Here is an 18126-nt window from a genome sequence, read left to right as displayed (position 1 = left end):
AATAAAATAAAATAAAATAAAATAAAATAAAATAAAATAAAATAAAAATAAAAATTTTACAGTATAGAATGATTCTCAGAGGGAACTGAAAATACCCTGAGGAAAGTGAGACTGAAAAAAAATGCCTCAAAATATTATTCAAAGGAGAATTACAAATCTTATTGAATTTCAGGAAGAACTAAAAACTGCTGCAATATTTTAAAACAGACAAGCCCATGCAATTTACTAGTTGCTTTCTTTCCCCCTCATTTGGTCAAATGTTCTCAAAAAATACTGAACAATATGTAAAGGCTTAAAAGGAAATCTCAGAAAATTATGGAACTCCTGATTTTCACAGTTCAGACAAACCTATTGTCATTATACTTAGCATGCTGTTATTATGCACAATTTGTACGCCACAGTGTGATGACTGGGTTAATTAAAAGCTCTTATAATAACCATGCAGTTAAATTGCAATTAGTGCCACCCATGAACTTTATGGCAGTTTGACTTTGCGTGGTGCAATTCAGTAGAACATCTCTGGCTACACATCGTTGGGAAAACTTGAATATCATAAACATTTGCATTTAAAGAGGACTGGACAATGATGTGAGCATTGTATCAGTAACAGTGAGACACTGTTCTCTAGGTTGGTGCCTTCAATAGGGCAAATCAGTCACATTCTTCAAGACTTTTTGATTTGGATTTGTAATGTTCATTTCTGACTTCATCATTTATACTGAAATTATCTCATTTCTTCATTGATTGTGAAATGTGATTATCACTCCTTTAAATTTAGATTTAAATCACTCATTTAATTTAAAGAGTGAAATAAAAGTAACATATGCAAAACTGGTAGCAAGCAGGAATTTGACTGAATGAGAGAAGATTGCTGAGTGAAAGCAATCACAAACAGTCCTGCAGAAGACAGAGGTGCTGTACAGGTAGATTTGGACTTGATAAGTATCATGACTGCCTACAAATATGAAGGAAGATTGAAAAAAGAAGGTATGCACACAAGCACACAAGTACGTATGTACATATGTGTGTGTGTGTGCAATTATGTATGCGTATATATCCATGGGTGAACACAGATATTCACAGAAATACTTTTTTCCATTGCATCCATATGCACAAGAAAAGAAAATAATTAGAGACAAAAAGATGAACAGATCTATCTGATCTAAATAATTGAAGATGCTAACACACATGAGCCTGGTATTCACTAGTGGCAGTGACACAGTACTGACACCATGGTACTGATAAAGATGATGTGCTGTCCCATTTAGGTTTATGTGTACAGCATTGGGACACAGAGAGGTGCTACAAGTACACTATATTAGGTACCAGAACTGGTCTATCTCCCAGATGCAGGAGTTCACACCAGCTGTAGGCCAGCAGAAAAGTTTGGCAGTGACAGTACTGAAACAAACTGAACGCACAGTGCTCTGGCATACTCCAAATCAGATAACACTAAGTGACAGTGATTAACTGTGCCGTATCTTTAAACCATTCCACCATGCCAGAAATAGGCCTCAGGAATCCTGAGATCTGCTGCTCCAATTTTGGTCACAGGCTGTTGCAAAATACTCTGAAAAGATGAGCATCTTCTAGTTGTGCAATGTGCCTGTAGTTTGCTTTCACTAGTTCTTATGTATGTACCTAGAATGAGAAGGAAGAAAACACTTCTGCATACAAAACCCCCATGGCTTAGACTCAGCTGTAGCAGGGAATCAGGACCAGGAGTCTGAAAATTGCCCTTTATTTGACACCTGATTTTTTCATGTCTGTGCACTTGTGTAAGTTTTTGTGAACATGTGTGTAAGCTTTTGATAAATATATATCCAGGATTTCCTGTTAATGTTTCCCATTCACTAGACTAGAACACAGTCTCTCAGACTGTAAGGTACTAGAGAGGTTGTAGTTCATGTATGAACATAAAACTAATTTTCTTTCATGCATATTTCAGTTACTGATCAGTCTGATGGCCTTCAGATGTAGCTATCAGAAATTTGCCACCATCCCTTGAATTCCCTTGAATACTGGTGAAAAAAATGGACAGAAGTCCAATGGCTCTAAACAAAAGCTACAAGAAGATGGCAGAATGACTGTTTGAAAATATGTTCTTTAAAAAAAAAAACAAAAACAAAAACAAACTATTAAGTGGGCTATAGTTGGTTCCCTGGGAATGAACAAGTGCATATGTTCCTTGAGAAACAGATTCTTGAAGTCACAAGTGTTTTCAGCAACTTCAAACTAGTCAAAATTTATCCAGAAACACAAGTCATCACGTCTACAACATTTCCTGATTCAGATTCAAAACTTGGAAAGAGATGTGTGATACTTTCAGGTAGATAGATGTCTGCATGTCAGTCAGAGAAGCTCAGTAAGAGCAGAACATCACATCCTGTTCTGCACCTCGTGCTGCCAGCCAGTCACTGCCTGCTGCAAGGGAAAGAAATGTTCTTCTTACCAGGCAGCTCCAAGCTTTGGCACTTTTTGATCCTTTAACAGGTAAAAATGAAGATTTCTCCAGGTCATATTAGCTTCTCCTTTTAACTTATCCAGCCAAGCTCCTGCAACATACGTCAAGATATCACCACGTTTGGTTTAATGTGATTTTCCTTCTTTCAGTAAAACCACAAGAGGGAGCACCAACATTTCAGCATTTCCAAGCACTTGAGCACTCTTACATCTAACAGATGCTGGCTAAATATCATACTTCTAGTGCAGTGAAAAATGTATTTTAATATGTGAGAGAGTGTAGAGGTGTATGAAATTTTAAAGGATTCCCTAAGTTCAAGTTCTTGAACACCAGGAAAAAAAACCATTAATTAAGACTTTTTTTTTTTTTCTGCAGAACAGGAAAAGCACATTAATGAGACTGTTAGGAATGAACAGTGGAGCATTACTGGTATTTAAAACATAGGCAGATCATTGAGAAATACTGTATTGTTTTCTTTGTAAATGTTTTGTTCTTCATCTATGATTGTTTCTTTCTACACCATAGCCTTGGGGTTCTTTGCAAGACTTCTTAGACATCAGAACATTAAAGTTACAGCAGCAACTTAAAGTTTTGTTCATTTCACACATACATTTCATCATTTTACAGAATTTAAGAGAGAAGTCCAACACAGCTTAGACGGGGAAAACATGAACAGTCTAGAGAATTACAGACTGAAGTTGATAATTAGAAAGATGCTTGCACAGTTCTTTAAACATTCAATTTATAAACACCTGTAAATTTAAATGGACTTGGCTGCCATCTCTCCCAGTCCAAGTCTGCTTCAGTGGATTCCAAGATGTTTCATTTCTGTTCAGCGAAAACACCACTGTGTAATTTGACTGACCTATCAATGTTCTCTAGTGGCTAAAATATACTTTATTGCTCTTTATTTCTGTATGCCCTGAATATACAGCTCTGACAGAGAGGGCTGACACTCTTCTTAAAGAAGGATATCAGCTTTCTTGCCTGATACTGGCAGAATTGTTCATTAAATCTAACTATGAGTCTACCTAGGGTCACCAAAAGCCTTTTCAGGCATGTTGCTCACTCACAACACAAAACATTACAACCTACAATGCATAATGAGTTTCTGAAAGCAAGACAAGTTGACTGTGTTTGCCTCCCTGCACTTCATGCTTACATTTTGTGGAAGGTTGGCAAAATTGTAGAGGGGAGGGCATTTTTGAAAATAACACAAGTACACATTTATAGTAACAATCAGAATGTATTATTTCACTTAGTGTAAGAAGCTGTCAACCATTCCTTATATAATTGGAGGTCCATGTTTTTACGATAATAAAGAATCTTAGGCCACCTGAAAAAAATGAAAAATGAGAAGAAAAAAACAAGAAACTATTAATGCAGCTAGCATTTCTGAGAGTCTAGTATTTCTTCCCCATTCCAGATTACTTCTTAGGAGATTAGTTATTTTCTTTCTGGTATTAAGTGTTTCAATGTCTTTTCAACCTCATCTTTGAACCTGGATAAACCAGTTTTCTGTGAAGACCTTTTATGTGTACAAGACTGTCACTTATTCACACACACATACATATTATGCAAAGTACCAAATTTATCTAAAAAAATAATCTGCTTTAAAACTTCTGGATTTGCACTCATTGTTTTTCTCTTCCAAAACAAAAATCCCATTAAAGAGCCAACCGAGAAACAGAAGTGTGCTCTCTTCCACTTCTTCCTCTAAAAAGAAGCGTGCTCCATTTCTTTTTCAGAATGAAAGAGTAGAGAAAAAAAGAAAATAAGACAGCCTACAGAAAGTTCTCATTTTACAAACAAAACAAACAAACAAACAAAAAAATAAACAACAACAACAAAAAAAACCGCCAAACTTACATTGATGTCTCTAATATTTCCCATATCTCAATTTTAATACGGAAGTGCAGAAAACTTAATGACCTAAGTTATTTCAAACTGTGAAGTAAACTTGATTTAAGCACATTAAATAGGAATGCATAATATATACCAAGATACTTGGCAGTCTATACTGAATTTACCTTATGTAAAACTGCACTGTTCAGTGCTGCTTGCCAAGCCATGTCTGTGTTGACAGGAGCCATGGGTTGACATTGGCTGTCTAGAAGACCCGCACCCAGCTGCTCTATCATTCCCCTTCCTTGAGTGGACAGGGTGACAAAATAAGATGGGAAAGTCCAAGGTTCAAGTAAAGACAGGGAAATCACTTATCAATTACCCTCACTGGCAAAACAGAAAACTGGGTAATTAAAAATAGAGTAGGATAGTGACAGACATACAAAGTACAAACTATAAACACCTTCCCTCCAGCTCCCTTCTTTCAAGGCTCAACTTCATTTCCATCTCTCCCATGGCAAACAGCAGCACAGGCAACTGGCAAATGGGCGCTGCAGTCAGTTAATAATGCTTCTTCCATGCCTCTCCCTCCCCTGTTCCTCCCCTGCTCCAGCGTGGGTCTCCCATGAGCCACAGTTCCTGCCAGAAATCCTCCTCCTGGGACATGTATCAATCAACACAGCGATTTGGCAAATAGATTGAAAATAGTACAGGGTGTTTCAAGAAGGTATGAAACACAAACTTGAGACTGGACTTGAATCTTTTCTCAAAGATAAGAAATAGATTTTTTCTCATTTCCGTAAATGAAAATCTACTGAAAGAAGTGGAAGTGGCGCAGCTAGAAACAAGTATTGAAAGCTGTGCCACCATGCACTCAAATTCTGAGAACAAGAGAAATGAATGTAGCAATCTACAGACATGGTTTCATGGTTTCATGTTCTAACACATTCTTGACAGACACAGGTGCATCCAGTGTTTGCCATGTCTGACACTGTATCATAAACTTTAAAATAAAGACACTACCAATATTATGTACAATATTCATTAATTATATTTTCTAGTTTGCATTTGAGAAGTAATGCCCTGCTAAATGAAAAGACTGGATCATACACTAATACATATTTTCTAAGATGCATAATGTATATATAGTACTTATGGATGTATTACTGCTTCTGCTAATATTTTACCCATGGCTGGAAATCTTTTTTCTATGCATTTACAGCAAAGAAACCAATTACAATGGAAAAGGAGACAGATTTTAAGCAGAGTTCTACAGTACAAAGTACACAATGGGGATTCTGACAAACAAGAAATAAGGGATAGGTTTACTACTGCTTTCATTTTAAATATTGTAGCACTATAAATGTCCATGCTGTTTTTTACGTATTTTGTCTTTATCTGGAAAACACTAGGCTTAGTTACAGAATCTATAAAACAGCATGAGCATTTATAGTGGTAGTATATAGTATGTTGTGTGTTACAGAAACAAATGAGATGATGCAAGAAAAAACAAATGGGAAAATGGAAAAGCAGTGTCCCAGGGAATGACCTATTTTGCATAAATTGAAATTATATAAACATAGTCTGTTACTCATACTTAATACAGAAGTCCTTAGACCAATGTCTGCCATTCCACACTCTTTGTTGATGATTATGATGAAGTGTATATTTTCAAACTGGTTTATATTAGACAATTAGATTTATTAGAATTTAACTATGGTGTCCTCTGTATTTCACTTTATAGTTAGAAAAAACTTATGAATTGTCTATCATTTAGTCTATCAATATCACTAAACTTATATAACACCCTGCAAAACTTCCACACAAAAGTCCTATTTTAACTTATATTTTTATGTTCTCTGTTATTAATACTCATCTAAAAATGTCTCAGAAAATCAGTGCCTTAAAGTCGTTTTAAAATACATTATGTTTCAATATAGTAATCTCTAACAGTGCTTTATATTTTCACTTCATTTGTGCATATTTGTGCTTAACTTTTTTTATACAACCATACATTAAATATGTATCCTTTATACATATGTGTATTTACAATAGCATTTTCCACGAGTTTTCTCAGAGTTTTTGTAAAAACATTTGTCAAAGGCTACCACAGTACACTTTCAGGTTGCCTGGCATGGGGGAGATGTGAATTTCTTTTCTTGTAATGTATTTTCCTTTTAAAACTGACTTTCTGTAAAATTTGCATCAGAATTTTACATGCTCTGTTTGCACTTATTTTCCTGAATACATGCAGAAATGGACTGCAAATAATTTTGTACGTTGTTTTGCACTGTATTAGTATGCATAGGTTTCATGCAAAAATTATGAGTATGAGGAATTGTAACCTTGCCTAAGACACTAGCTTTTAAGCATCTAATTTCAGCAAGACCAAGAGCTGGGTTCTGCACTTTGGCCACAACAGCCCCAGGTGCTGCTACAGGCTTGGAGCAGAGTGGCTGGAAGACTGTGTGGGAGAAATGGACCTAGGGGTGTTGGTCAATGCTCCGTGGAACATGAACCAGCAGTATGCCCAGAAGGCCAAGAAGGTCACTGGCATCCTGGTTTGTAGCAGAAATAATGTCATCAGCAGGAGCAGGAAGGTTATTGTCGTCTTGTACTCAGCACTGGTGAGGTCACATGTTGAGTGTTGTATTCAGTTTTGGGCCCCTCACTGAAAAAAGACATTGAGGCCCTGGAGCATGTTCAGAGAAGAGCAACAAAGCTGTGAGGGATCTGGAGCACAAGTCTTATGAGGAGCAGCTGAGGGAGCTGTGATTGTTCAGTCTGGAGAAGAGGAGGCTCAGGGAAGACCTTATTGCTCTCTACAACCACCTGAAGGGAGGTTGTGGCAAGGTGGGAGTTGGCCTCTTCTCCCTAGTGCTAGGATGAGAGGGAATGGCGTCAAGTTGCACCATGGGAGGTTCAGGTTGGATATTGTGAAAAATTTCTTCTCCAAAAGAGTGGTTAGGCACTGGAACAGGCTGCCCAGGGAAGAGATTGAGTCCCTGAAAGTGTTCAAAAAGCATCTAGATGTGTAAGGGACATGGTTTAGTGGGGAAATATTAGTGACAGGTGGATTCTTGGACTATATAATCTTGAAGGTCTTTTCTAACCTTGGTGATTCTATGATTCTATGATTCTATGTTTCCAATTTCTTAAGATACAAACATTATTCTTGTCCTTACTCCATGTTCGCAGACCTCAGACCTCAATAAATATAAGCTACTTAAATAAACAAAAAGGAAGGATAAAACCAGAAAAGACAAGGTCATCAAACTGTACTGTCATTAAAATAATCAGAAGGTATCAGAGGGAAATAGCACAGGCAGAGAGGTAAAAGGACAAGTGAAAAAAAGTAGCTTATGTCCTAAACAATCTCAAAAAAAATGAAGGAATAAGCTAAAGAAGATACTTCAGCTGCTGTATCTGTCAGATCACGTGGTCTCTAACCATGATCTGAAAAGCAGTAGTGTCTACACCCTTCCATGAGTGTAGTTTCCCTCCATGGAAGCAGCATCCTCCGGCCTGGCTGTGCGAACTGCTGCTGGCTACTCTGCCCATCCCCTGTTGCCAGCTGCCACCTTCCTGCCCTCCCTCACAGTGACAGATATTTTCTTACCAGCAACAGATTCTCCCTGGTTGATGCCAATGAGGTGCTTAAAAACAGCTACAACTTACCCCATCTGCAATGTACACCACATTCTTGATAAGCTATGGGATGTTGCTGACAGTGAAACTTGGCAGAGTCTAGTCTCCTCTACTGCTGCTGTAATGTAAGCCTGTAAAGAGCAGAAGGTTGACAGAATGGGGGGCACATTTTCCTCAGGATACCTATCCACTCTCCCCATCTTTGCTCACGCACCCATTCTCCTTAATACTTTGCATCCTATTTCAGAAAAAAAAAATAAAAATAAAAAATAAAAAAAAAATCCTTGTTTGGAGTTAAACACAACTGTTTTCCTTTCCAGAAGTAAGTGCAAGCAATGCCCCATACGTACTACATGGACATACATGCATACTTATATAGAAAGTATGATTTGACCATTCAATGACAAAAGTGTGCAATGAATCATTTGCCTCCCTGCAGTCACCCTGACTGCTACTTGCCACAGAGCTGAAGTATGTGAAGAGAAACTGAGCAGGGCCATCCTAAGATACAGAGCTCTGCATCCAGTACTGACAGCAATTCTCCTTTCTGCCCATGCCAAATGCAACTGGAGACTTGTGTTACATGAGGCTCTCTTGTGCAGAGAGAGTGAGTGATCCCCAAACAAAATAGCCGTAGTCATGACAGAGGAGCAGGAGCTTGTGTAGAAGGAAGTCTAGGATATGAATGTGGTACAGTCTCTGCCGTCAGGCTGCTATTGTTTTACCACAGAACTCCTTCATAAGGGGAGGGGATGCTGCCTGCACACCTGGAAGTGCTAGAACACACAGGAGCAAATGAATTGGAGAATCAGAGATAGATGCAGTCAACTGGAAGAGCCAGCTAGATATTTGTCTAACATTACCTACTTCCAATCAGATAAAGCGCACCTAAACTGTATGCAATCAAGAAATTTATCTGCAGTTTAAATACAAACAATACAGATAATAAACCAAAACAGTCATAAATTATACAATTCTATGTAATCTGCTTAATGTGTAAAAAAATATGTGATCAGGTTACTTTACAGTAACTGCTAGTTTTGCTATAGTACGTATGGGAAATTAGGCTGTGAAATTGTATTTTCATTTAATTAATTCTTTTAATTTCCTTTCTTTTTTAATGCTTTTATTTCTTCTTAGCTAGAGTTGAGATCAGTCTATGCCATTTCATAAAAGCATTTGAACAACATTTTAATTATGTATATTTAATTTACAAACAATATATGAATATATCAATTCCAAATGACATTTATCATTTAAACTAAAAGAATCAGAGGATTGACATAACAAGAGAAAATGCATATTACTTCCTCTTAAAGATTTCAAAATCCAAAATTAAAAGCTGTTTGAATGATGCTAAAGACATGAAGCACAGTAATGAAATCCAAAGAAGCAAAGTCAAAGCCTTTACAAATCTTGCAGCATTCTAATACATAGCCCTCAAAATCAGGGAATGATGGATTACTGATTCCTCCAGCAACAGGAAGTTACAGGTAAAACAGTCACTGTATTTGATAACAAATGTGTATCTCTTCTGCTTATATACTTTAAGGTGCATTGAAGCATATGGAAGTAGTAATAGAAGACATTCATATGGCAGTCTTATTTAGACAGACTGAATTGTTTTACAGGAAATGTTTACTACTTTCCTCTTTTATTGTATTTGCTTGAATCTTTATTTTTAATGAAAATGCTTATCATTGTTCTTCTGTTCTTCTGCTCTGAATTTCCATTAGATGGTTAACTCTTGAGTTTTTCAAGCCAAAATCAAGTGTAGACGTTAGTAAAGCTTGGAATTACAACCTAATATTTCTCTTGTGGTAAAAAATTGTATCTCTGATTCTTTTCAAATTCACAACTACTTTTGATTAACTATACTACGTATTCTTAAAGGCATCTAATATAGAATTTCTCTTCAGGTGGGCTGAATATAGCTCTTTGTGATACCTACAACTTTGTTTTTGGGTAAGTGATGGATTTCAGATGTCTTTCATGATCTGATTTATGTAGCAGATTTATAATTAGCATTTTCAAATATCAAGACCTCTTTAAAATAGGGTAATGAAGATATTATTTCTAATATGTTAAAGTAGCTTCTGAACTTATTTCATGATTGACTAACTCACTCTAAGGAAGCAATCAAAATGCAGTAGGTAGGAAGCAATAGGCATAGTACTGACATCTTTAGAGGTATAAAAAAGTAAATAAATCAGATTTAGATACTAAAGCAGTGGATTCACAGAACAGCTACTTCAAAAGACACTGACCTCTTGCATCTCTTTAAGTGCCTGAAAAAAAAGTGCTAAACAACAAAAGTTACTAAATATCTAGGTACAGTACTTCCCACAATTAGAAATACTATTATCAGGTCTTTTGTCAGTAGTCATGCATACTCTTCCTCCAAAATAAAACTGCAATTATACTACAGCTTGCAGGTATATGTTGTGTGCATATTTGAGATCATCAAAACATGTTTTTCATCACCTTCTTCCTATTCCTTTTTTGAATCTCTGGAATTAATTGGTTTAATGCACTTACACAGACAGTTCATTTTCTATAATGGTATTGAATAAGGTTGTGTGACTTTTCATCAGAGAAGCTTCAATAAAAAGTAGCTACATAAAGCAGACCCTAGCAGGAACAGAAAAAATTAAAACACATTTCATTGATAATGTTTGTGAATAGCTCTTGTCATAGGAATAAGAAATTCAACATGTCACTGTTGCAGCAGTTCGGGCTGTTTATGTGTTTATAGCTAGTCATTCCAAGCAAAAATAATAAGGAAGAAAAGATATAAATATAGTCTATTAACTTCTTACTGCCAGCATCCTATAATACAAGAAAAATGTTTTTTTTTCTAGTATGAATGACATTTAAAAAAACAAAAAAGAGAGCAAGACAAAAGTCTCTTTCAATACAATGTAATCATGCCTATTTTCAGAAGACACATAACTTTGAATTTCTTTCAGGATTAGACTAAAATGGGGGAAAAAAAAAAGAAAAGACAAAACTTCAAAAAATTTGTCATTTTCATTATCTCGAACTATTTCAAAAGCTATCTGGTACAAGTCTACAGAGATTAGAACATCGTGAGCACACACTGCTTTTAAAAACCCCATTCCAAACTTTTGTAGGCTTGGTATTACGTACAAAAATAAATGCAAGAATGTAGAAAATTTCATCATAAGTTCATCACTTCCACATTAAGGAAATATCGGAATCTGTTGCATAATTTTATTTTTTTCTGTTATGTTCCTGATTCCCACATCTTTGTATGCATATAGAGTTTTCCACGTCACGGTCGCATACCTAATTTTCCTCCAGATACCAAAAACCATGAGTGCTTAGAATATATAATGAACAACTAATCAATATTTCTTTTCATCTCTTTTATTCAGCATTAATCTCAAACAACATTGATCTTTTGGCATTCAAGAATGATATTTTAATGAAAAGTTTAATTTAGAGAAAAGATTTTAATTACAAAGCCTTGTTCTTTTGCTCTTTCATTTCCTAGTCCCATCCCCTCTTCCTTCAGCTCTTGCCTCAAACTCATTTCACCTTCCCTCAGGTCCCCCGTGCTGCATTATCCAGTGCATGATAGCACAAGTCCTTATGCAGTGAAACAAAACCAGAGATAAGGAAGACTTCCCCCTGCACCAAGTAAACTTTCATCTGCCTAATCACCATTCACACAGAGAAAGGGGAAGGAAAAACATGTTGAACACGGTGCCAGAGCAGAACCTGCAACCCAGGTGAGACTGGTTCAAGCTGCCACTGAACCACACTGTGAGTGACAGAGAAACCTACCCTTACATGGCATGGAACCCTGCTATTAAACCATGCATAAGGGGAACAAAACCTGAGACTCTACCACTAACCTATACATGCCAGAAATGACAGAAGGATCCATCCAGACCAGAACTGCACAAATCTCACTAAAAACTCTTTTTCCTTCTGCCTTAAGACTGAGATGCAACATCTAACACAACAGAATGGAGGTAACACTGCAGAGATGGACCTGGGGGTCTTGATAAATGAAAAGCTTAATATGAGCCAGCAGCGTGCCCTTACAGCTCGGAACGCAAATGGTATCCTGGACTCCATCAAAAGAGGGTAGCCAGCAGGGACAGGGAGGTCATTGTCCCCCTCTACTCTACTCTTGTGAGACCCCACCTGAAGTACTGCATTCAAGTGTGGAGCCCCCAGTACAAGACAGAAAGCTGTTGGAGAGGGTCCAGAGGAGAGCCATGAAGATGATCAGGGGACTGAAGCATCTCCCCTATGAACACAGGCTGAGGGAGCTGGGCTTGTCCAGCCTGGAGAAAAGAAGGCTACGGGGTGAGGGAAATCAACTCCTTGAAAGGGTAGATAATGGCAGGACAAGGGGAAATGGTTTTAAATTGAGGGAGGGAAGATTTAGGTTGGATGTCAGTGGGAAGTTCTTTACAGAGAGAGTGGTGAGGTGCTGGAACAGGCTGCCCAGAGAGGTTGTGGATGACCCTTCCCTGGAGGTGTTCAAGGCCAGATTGTAACTGTAGACAATGTGGCGCTGCTTTGCTGACCTAAGCAGAAAAGTGAATAGAAAGCTGTTGTGTTATGTAGGCATTAATGGTCTTTTCACACCACACAGATCAAGTTAATGTACATTAGATTTGAATACAGATGGTCATACATGTTAGCAAGAAATACTTCCCATTTAGTTGTTTCTACAAGCATACATATGATTCTATGAAGAACTAGATAAATAAGTATATCAGCAAACAGGATACAATGTACATTCTTACATTAAAATTTGCGTATGCATATAGTGTATCTCCATGCATTTTAACATTTTTATTTCTCTATCTGCTTACTTGAAACTCAAAAAAAAAAAAAAAAAAAATTAGTTATTGTGATGAAATTCAGTTTTAAAAATGCAGAGACTGCTGAATGCCTAAGTAAGACATTGTGAGCTGGCTCATAATCATCTTTCCTGTGTCAGGATCACTAACGCATTATCTAAGTTTTCAGCAGATTATGAGTCACTCTGAAGATAAATAAATAAATAAATATTGATAGCCAATTTCAACAGAATTCCTATCCTCTTCCTACGGAAGTTGAAAGACTATATTTATTACATGTCAGAATCAGCCTAATGCGTGGGCAAATCTGAACTACACTGAAGCCATACTCAGCAGATCAGTACTGACCAACTAGATCACTGTGTTTCAAGGGATCAATGCCTCACAGTCTTACTGACTGAATTACAAATGAAAGAGAGAAAAGACTGATCAACTGTAACACAGAAATTAAGTTAGGGATACCACAAGGGTTTATGAATAGTCAAAAAATGTGTCTTTGGTGCAAACAGTGAAAGACAAATTTTTTAGTTATTAATGTTTGGAAATAATTCTATATGAGAAGATCTTACTGGAAAAGAATTCAACAGATGATCTTCCAACAAATATATTGGCACAAAATAAGAACATTTATTGTTCCTTATGTCTACTAAAGAAAAGGAAGAAGGAAAGCATAAAATTTTTAGGAATATAAAAACAAAGCATCTTGGTTTAGATCAATCAAAACAGTGACTATACAACTCTTCACCCATTTAATTTTTCATTAAAATTGAATGAAACATATTATTTTGGAGAATGAAATCTTCCATTTTGAAAACACAAGTGTCTTAAGAGCCATTACATCTGGGGCAATTATGGTACATTATTCAAAATTCAAATTTAAAGCTTAAGAGGGGAGCTCTTTTCATACCAAGTGACCCAATACGAAGAGCAAGAGAGAGGACCTTTAAGCTTTGAGTATTCACTTGTTTTTCTTAGCTTGAACCTGAAAACTGTAGGGTAAAAGATAAATTATCTGGAGAGGAACAGGGAAAGTTGCGGTACTCCTTTAAGTATGAGTGACACGTCAGCTGACACCAGACCCTAGAGGAACACAGGCATGAACAGACCGGTATTTCCCCCAAAAAGAGCATGTCACTGCCAGTGACATCTGCATGCAAGAATACAAAGTACTTCTAAACAAAAAGGGTGAAGAAATTGAAGTTTCCATTTGATTGCGAAACAAAATTTTCTTTTACCAAAATTTTGAAAATGCTGTGACCATGAGAACAAAAAAATCAATATTACTTCAAATATTTAGAGAACTCTGGTTAAACTTCTTTTATTTTGAAAATTTTTTACTATAAATAATTTCAAAACATTGAAATCTGTACTTGATGCCAAACTCATGAATAGATAATGTGAAATAAGAAGTTCATGTAGATTATTAAAATACATTAAAATGCAGTGTTGGAAAAATACATTGTTGAATAAAGCTGAATTTGGATACAAACATGCATTGCTATAAAAATGGCCAAACAAGTATTAGTTTTTAGCGAGACTCTTTTTGGTGGCATGTATGCACCAAGCATGGCTAACAACAGCTTCTTACCTGCTCAGTTAATTCTGGTCCATTGACACGAGCTTGTATGAGAGCATCATTAACAAGTGAGTGAAAGTTTAGAAGCACATGCTCAATGTCATATGTTCCAAGCATAGCACTCGAGAGCTCTTCCAAGGACTGAATATATCCCTGCCAGTGAAGGTCAATTTCTGCCAAGTAGGCTAAGCAGCCTCGGATGACACTGAGGCAGTAGCCCATACAGGGCTTACTCAAAATCAGCCCTTGGCAACAGGGACAGTATTGAATTCTCAATAACGCTCTGCTGCCGTCTTTAGAGAAATGCAGATGGTCTGTTGTATTGATTACTTCAATCCCCAAATTCAGAGCCTGCAGGAAATTCCAGCTAGGTAACAGTGATCTTCCCATTTGTTTTATGACTTTATTGGGAATGTTACCAAAGGGCCTGATATCTCTTCTTGCCATTTGGAGGCACTGTGAGTATTCCAGTGTAACATCAGTCAGACCGGGGTTAACCATGTGAGTGTAGACCATTGGGAACAGGGTGTCAAAAAATCTGTTGACAAATTCCTCTGTACTGATGTCTGTGCCAAATACAAAGAGTGCAACGTCTGTGAAAAACTCCTGAACACGTGTAGTAGCCTCAGCAGCCATGTTTCTATATGCACTGCAGAAAAGCATGCTTGTGTAATTCTCAGACAGTTTGATGAGCATTTCAAAAGTTTCTGTAATTAAAAAAAAAAAAAAAAGGTTTAAGTAATCAGAAATTAGCATAAGAACTTAAAGCAATCACGCAAGGATTGTTTTTACTTTTCATTTATCCTGAAAGCATTTTTGCAAAGACGCTTAGAATTTGTGAGGAGATAAACTACACAAAAACTGTGAAAACTACATTTTCCATTTAGACAAACACCTTACAAGTAATATTACAATGGAATAATAATCCATCTTTCTTGGAAGAATAAATTATTAATTAAGTAGAGTCTAAACAATTATAAAAGGAAACAATTGTAAGCTGTGTTGTTAAGCTGCTAATTACAATGAAGCATTAGATCTCCCAACCCACAACACATTCTGCAACTTGCAATGATACTGTAATGCTTTTAGTCATTCTCCTTCAAATCATATCTCTATCCCTAAAAGGATGGGCAAAAGTAACATTAAACAATAGAGACAACTCTTCCATTCCATTAAAACTTAACTTTTAAAAGATGAAAAAGCTCATCCTCTTGATGAAAGAATAAGAAAGGAGATGTACTAAGCACACACGAGAACATATTTTTAAACAATGCTGATTAGTCTGGCAATTACTATTGTCGAAGTGATGGAAGATGCAGAATTGCTCTCAAAGCCTCAATATCTCAACAGGCTGTAAGTTTCATTCATTTGAAACTGAAGTAGCTATCTTCGTATTAACATTTTGCATTAATGAATTTCCCTTCAGAAGCAATATATGACAGAAGACAAAAATGATAGACTGGAGTGGAAGGAATGGGGCATGAGATGCAGTTCTATAAAGGGACCAGTGTTATAAGAGGGACTATAGCCTGGTCTTCAAGGGAAAATGACACATCTGGTATCCTGGACACCTTTACAAGTTCTCATCTATTTCTATTTTTTCAGTATTTTAAATGCAACTCTTCACAGAAATAAAGTTGAGGAAAAGCATTAAGTACAACCAATACTTAAAACCAAGTGATGTTAAAAGCAGGAAGAGTCAAGCAGCATCAAAACATGTCAGGTAATTATTAAAGCAATGTGAATTCTGATGCAAAGGATAGCAGAACATCCAGAATAACTTTACTATAATGACCAAGATTTGCTATCACTTCTTTATTATGTATCTATACATAAGAATAAATGTCTGATATTCCAACAAAAAGCTTGTTCCAGTCTATGAAATAACACGTCACAGGCTCCAGAAGGTTTCAAGTGCAGTTTTTGGGAAAAGATCACACAGATCACAGAGAGGACATATTATTTAACTAATATGCTTAAACTTTTTATGCATTGTTTCCTCCAATAACAATGATATACATGCTTCTAATTCAGAGTAAGAGTATGTCATTGACTCTATTGTTTTGATATCTATTATCCGTTAACTCTGTTTCAGAACTCACATCACCCTCAAAAAGGTGGAAGGATTTTGCTACCTCAGTCTTTTTCATTCCACTAACACGTGCATGAATAAAGAACAATGTAGTGACTACCAACAGTAGTTTACTTGGTGCAGGGGGAAAGCATACTCAATTTGTCATCAATTTCACTATAATGACACACACGTATGAGCCTCACTCAAAAAGTGAAATTCTCTACAAGCATTTATACACGATAAATACCACAGCAAAACCTTTGACCTAATTCCTTCGTTAGGACTCAAATTCCTTAAAGCTAGGAATTCAATTTCTACATCCAAGGATCCCACTGCTCTACAGTTTTTGTTTATTGGTGTTCCACATCATAATATTATGTAGTGCACTGGGAATTAAAGAGTTAATGCTCCAGTTCTGGGTATCTGTCCCCAAGGAGAAGAACTACATCTCCCAGAGGACTTCACATTCAGCAAGGAGATATAACCTCTAGCAAGGTCACCTGACCTCTCTTTTCCCCTTTTCAATCATCAGGCTCTCTCCTGCTGCTCACCCCAGTTGCACATCTGGCCTCAGTATCAGAGTAAGGCCTTTTTGGCTTTTGGACACTCTCTCATTATATTTGATTTACTAGCTTCAATTCTAATTATATTGTAGTATACTGTATGTTATCTTGTGTTATATATTATATATATATATATATTATAACTGCATGTTATCTTGCATTCTAATATCTTATTTAGTAAATTTGTTTCTCCTCAGACTGTTGCTGCTGTTTTGTTTTCGGGCCCATCTCTGCCCTTTTTCCCTTATTCTCCTTTTTGGAGGTGTGGATCTGCAGATCCCTCAGCCCCGCTAGTCATGGAACCAGGCCAAATCAGCCTGTAGATCATTGACACCCACATACTCACTCAACCTATTCAACAGAGGAATTCAAAGCATCCGATTGGTCATCATGTAAACATGTTGGCTGACTAATTTGGACATACAGTAGAGCATATCAGATTGATCAAGATGATCACCTAAAAGCAACTGGACTGAAGATCACCACCAGAAGGTAGTTTGGATACCTAGATCATGATAGATACATGGGTATGCTGGAGGTATTGTGCTACTTCTGACAGTTTCATGTGGATATTGCTCTTAAATTGGTAATAGTTGGCTGTGCCTAGACAACTGAACTAAATTTCAGATATCCAGTTATCACCAAATGAATACCTTTTATTTAAAAGCTTGGAGTAGACAGAGAAACATTTAAGTCAATTTTATTCTTCTTTTAGATAGTTTAAAATAATAAAGCAGAAAGAATATTTTTGTAACTGTAGATCCAGTCTTTAACACAAATTTTGCAAATGCTTCAGATGAAATTTATTGAAGTAATATTAGTTAAATAATGCTGTTATAATAATCTCTTTAGAATGACACTAATAAGGGTTTTATGATCTTTTTCAATTTTTTATTATTATTTCTTCACAGATTAAAATCATGAAGTACATGATCTAAAATGTCTGCTACAGTCCATGGTTCTATTCCAATTGTATTCTAAATAAATTGTATTCCAATGTAGTGTAAACAATAACAAATGTCCAATATTGAATTACACTCCCAGTACCCCAGCAACCCACAGATGAATGGGAACAATAATCAGCTGCATAATTTGCTTTTTTCCTTTCCTTT

General features: G+C 36.5%; 1 protein-coding gene across 1 annotated transcript in view; it reads right to left on the bottom strand.

Annotated features, from left to right (window-relative positions):
- GPC5 (glypican 5) overlaps positions 1-18126 on the bottom strand; it is a 623755-nt gene that overhangs the window by 505066 nt on the left and 100563 nt on the right. The window contains 1 exon segment of the mRNA XM_042866778.1: positions 14390-15084. Within this exon segment, the coding sequence (XP_042722712.1) occupies positions 14390-15084 (695 nt within the window).

This window comes from Lagopus leucura, unplaced genomic scaffold (genome assembly GCF_019238085.1).
Source record: "Lagopus leucura isolate 7727_CA_CO unplaced genomic scaffold, USGS_WTPT01 Super-Scaffold_100001, whole genome shotgun sequence".
Lineage (NCBI taxonomy): Eukaryota > Metazoa > Chordata > Aves > Galliformes > Phasianidae > Lagopus > Lagopus leucura.
This window is presented reverse-complemented; position numbering and strand designations above follow the sequence as displayed.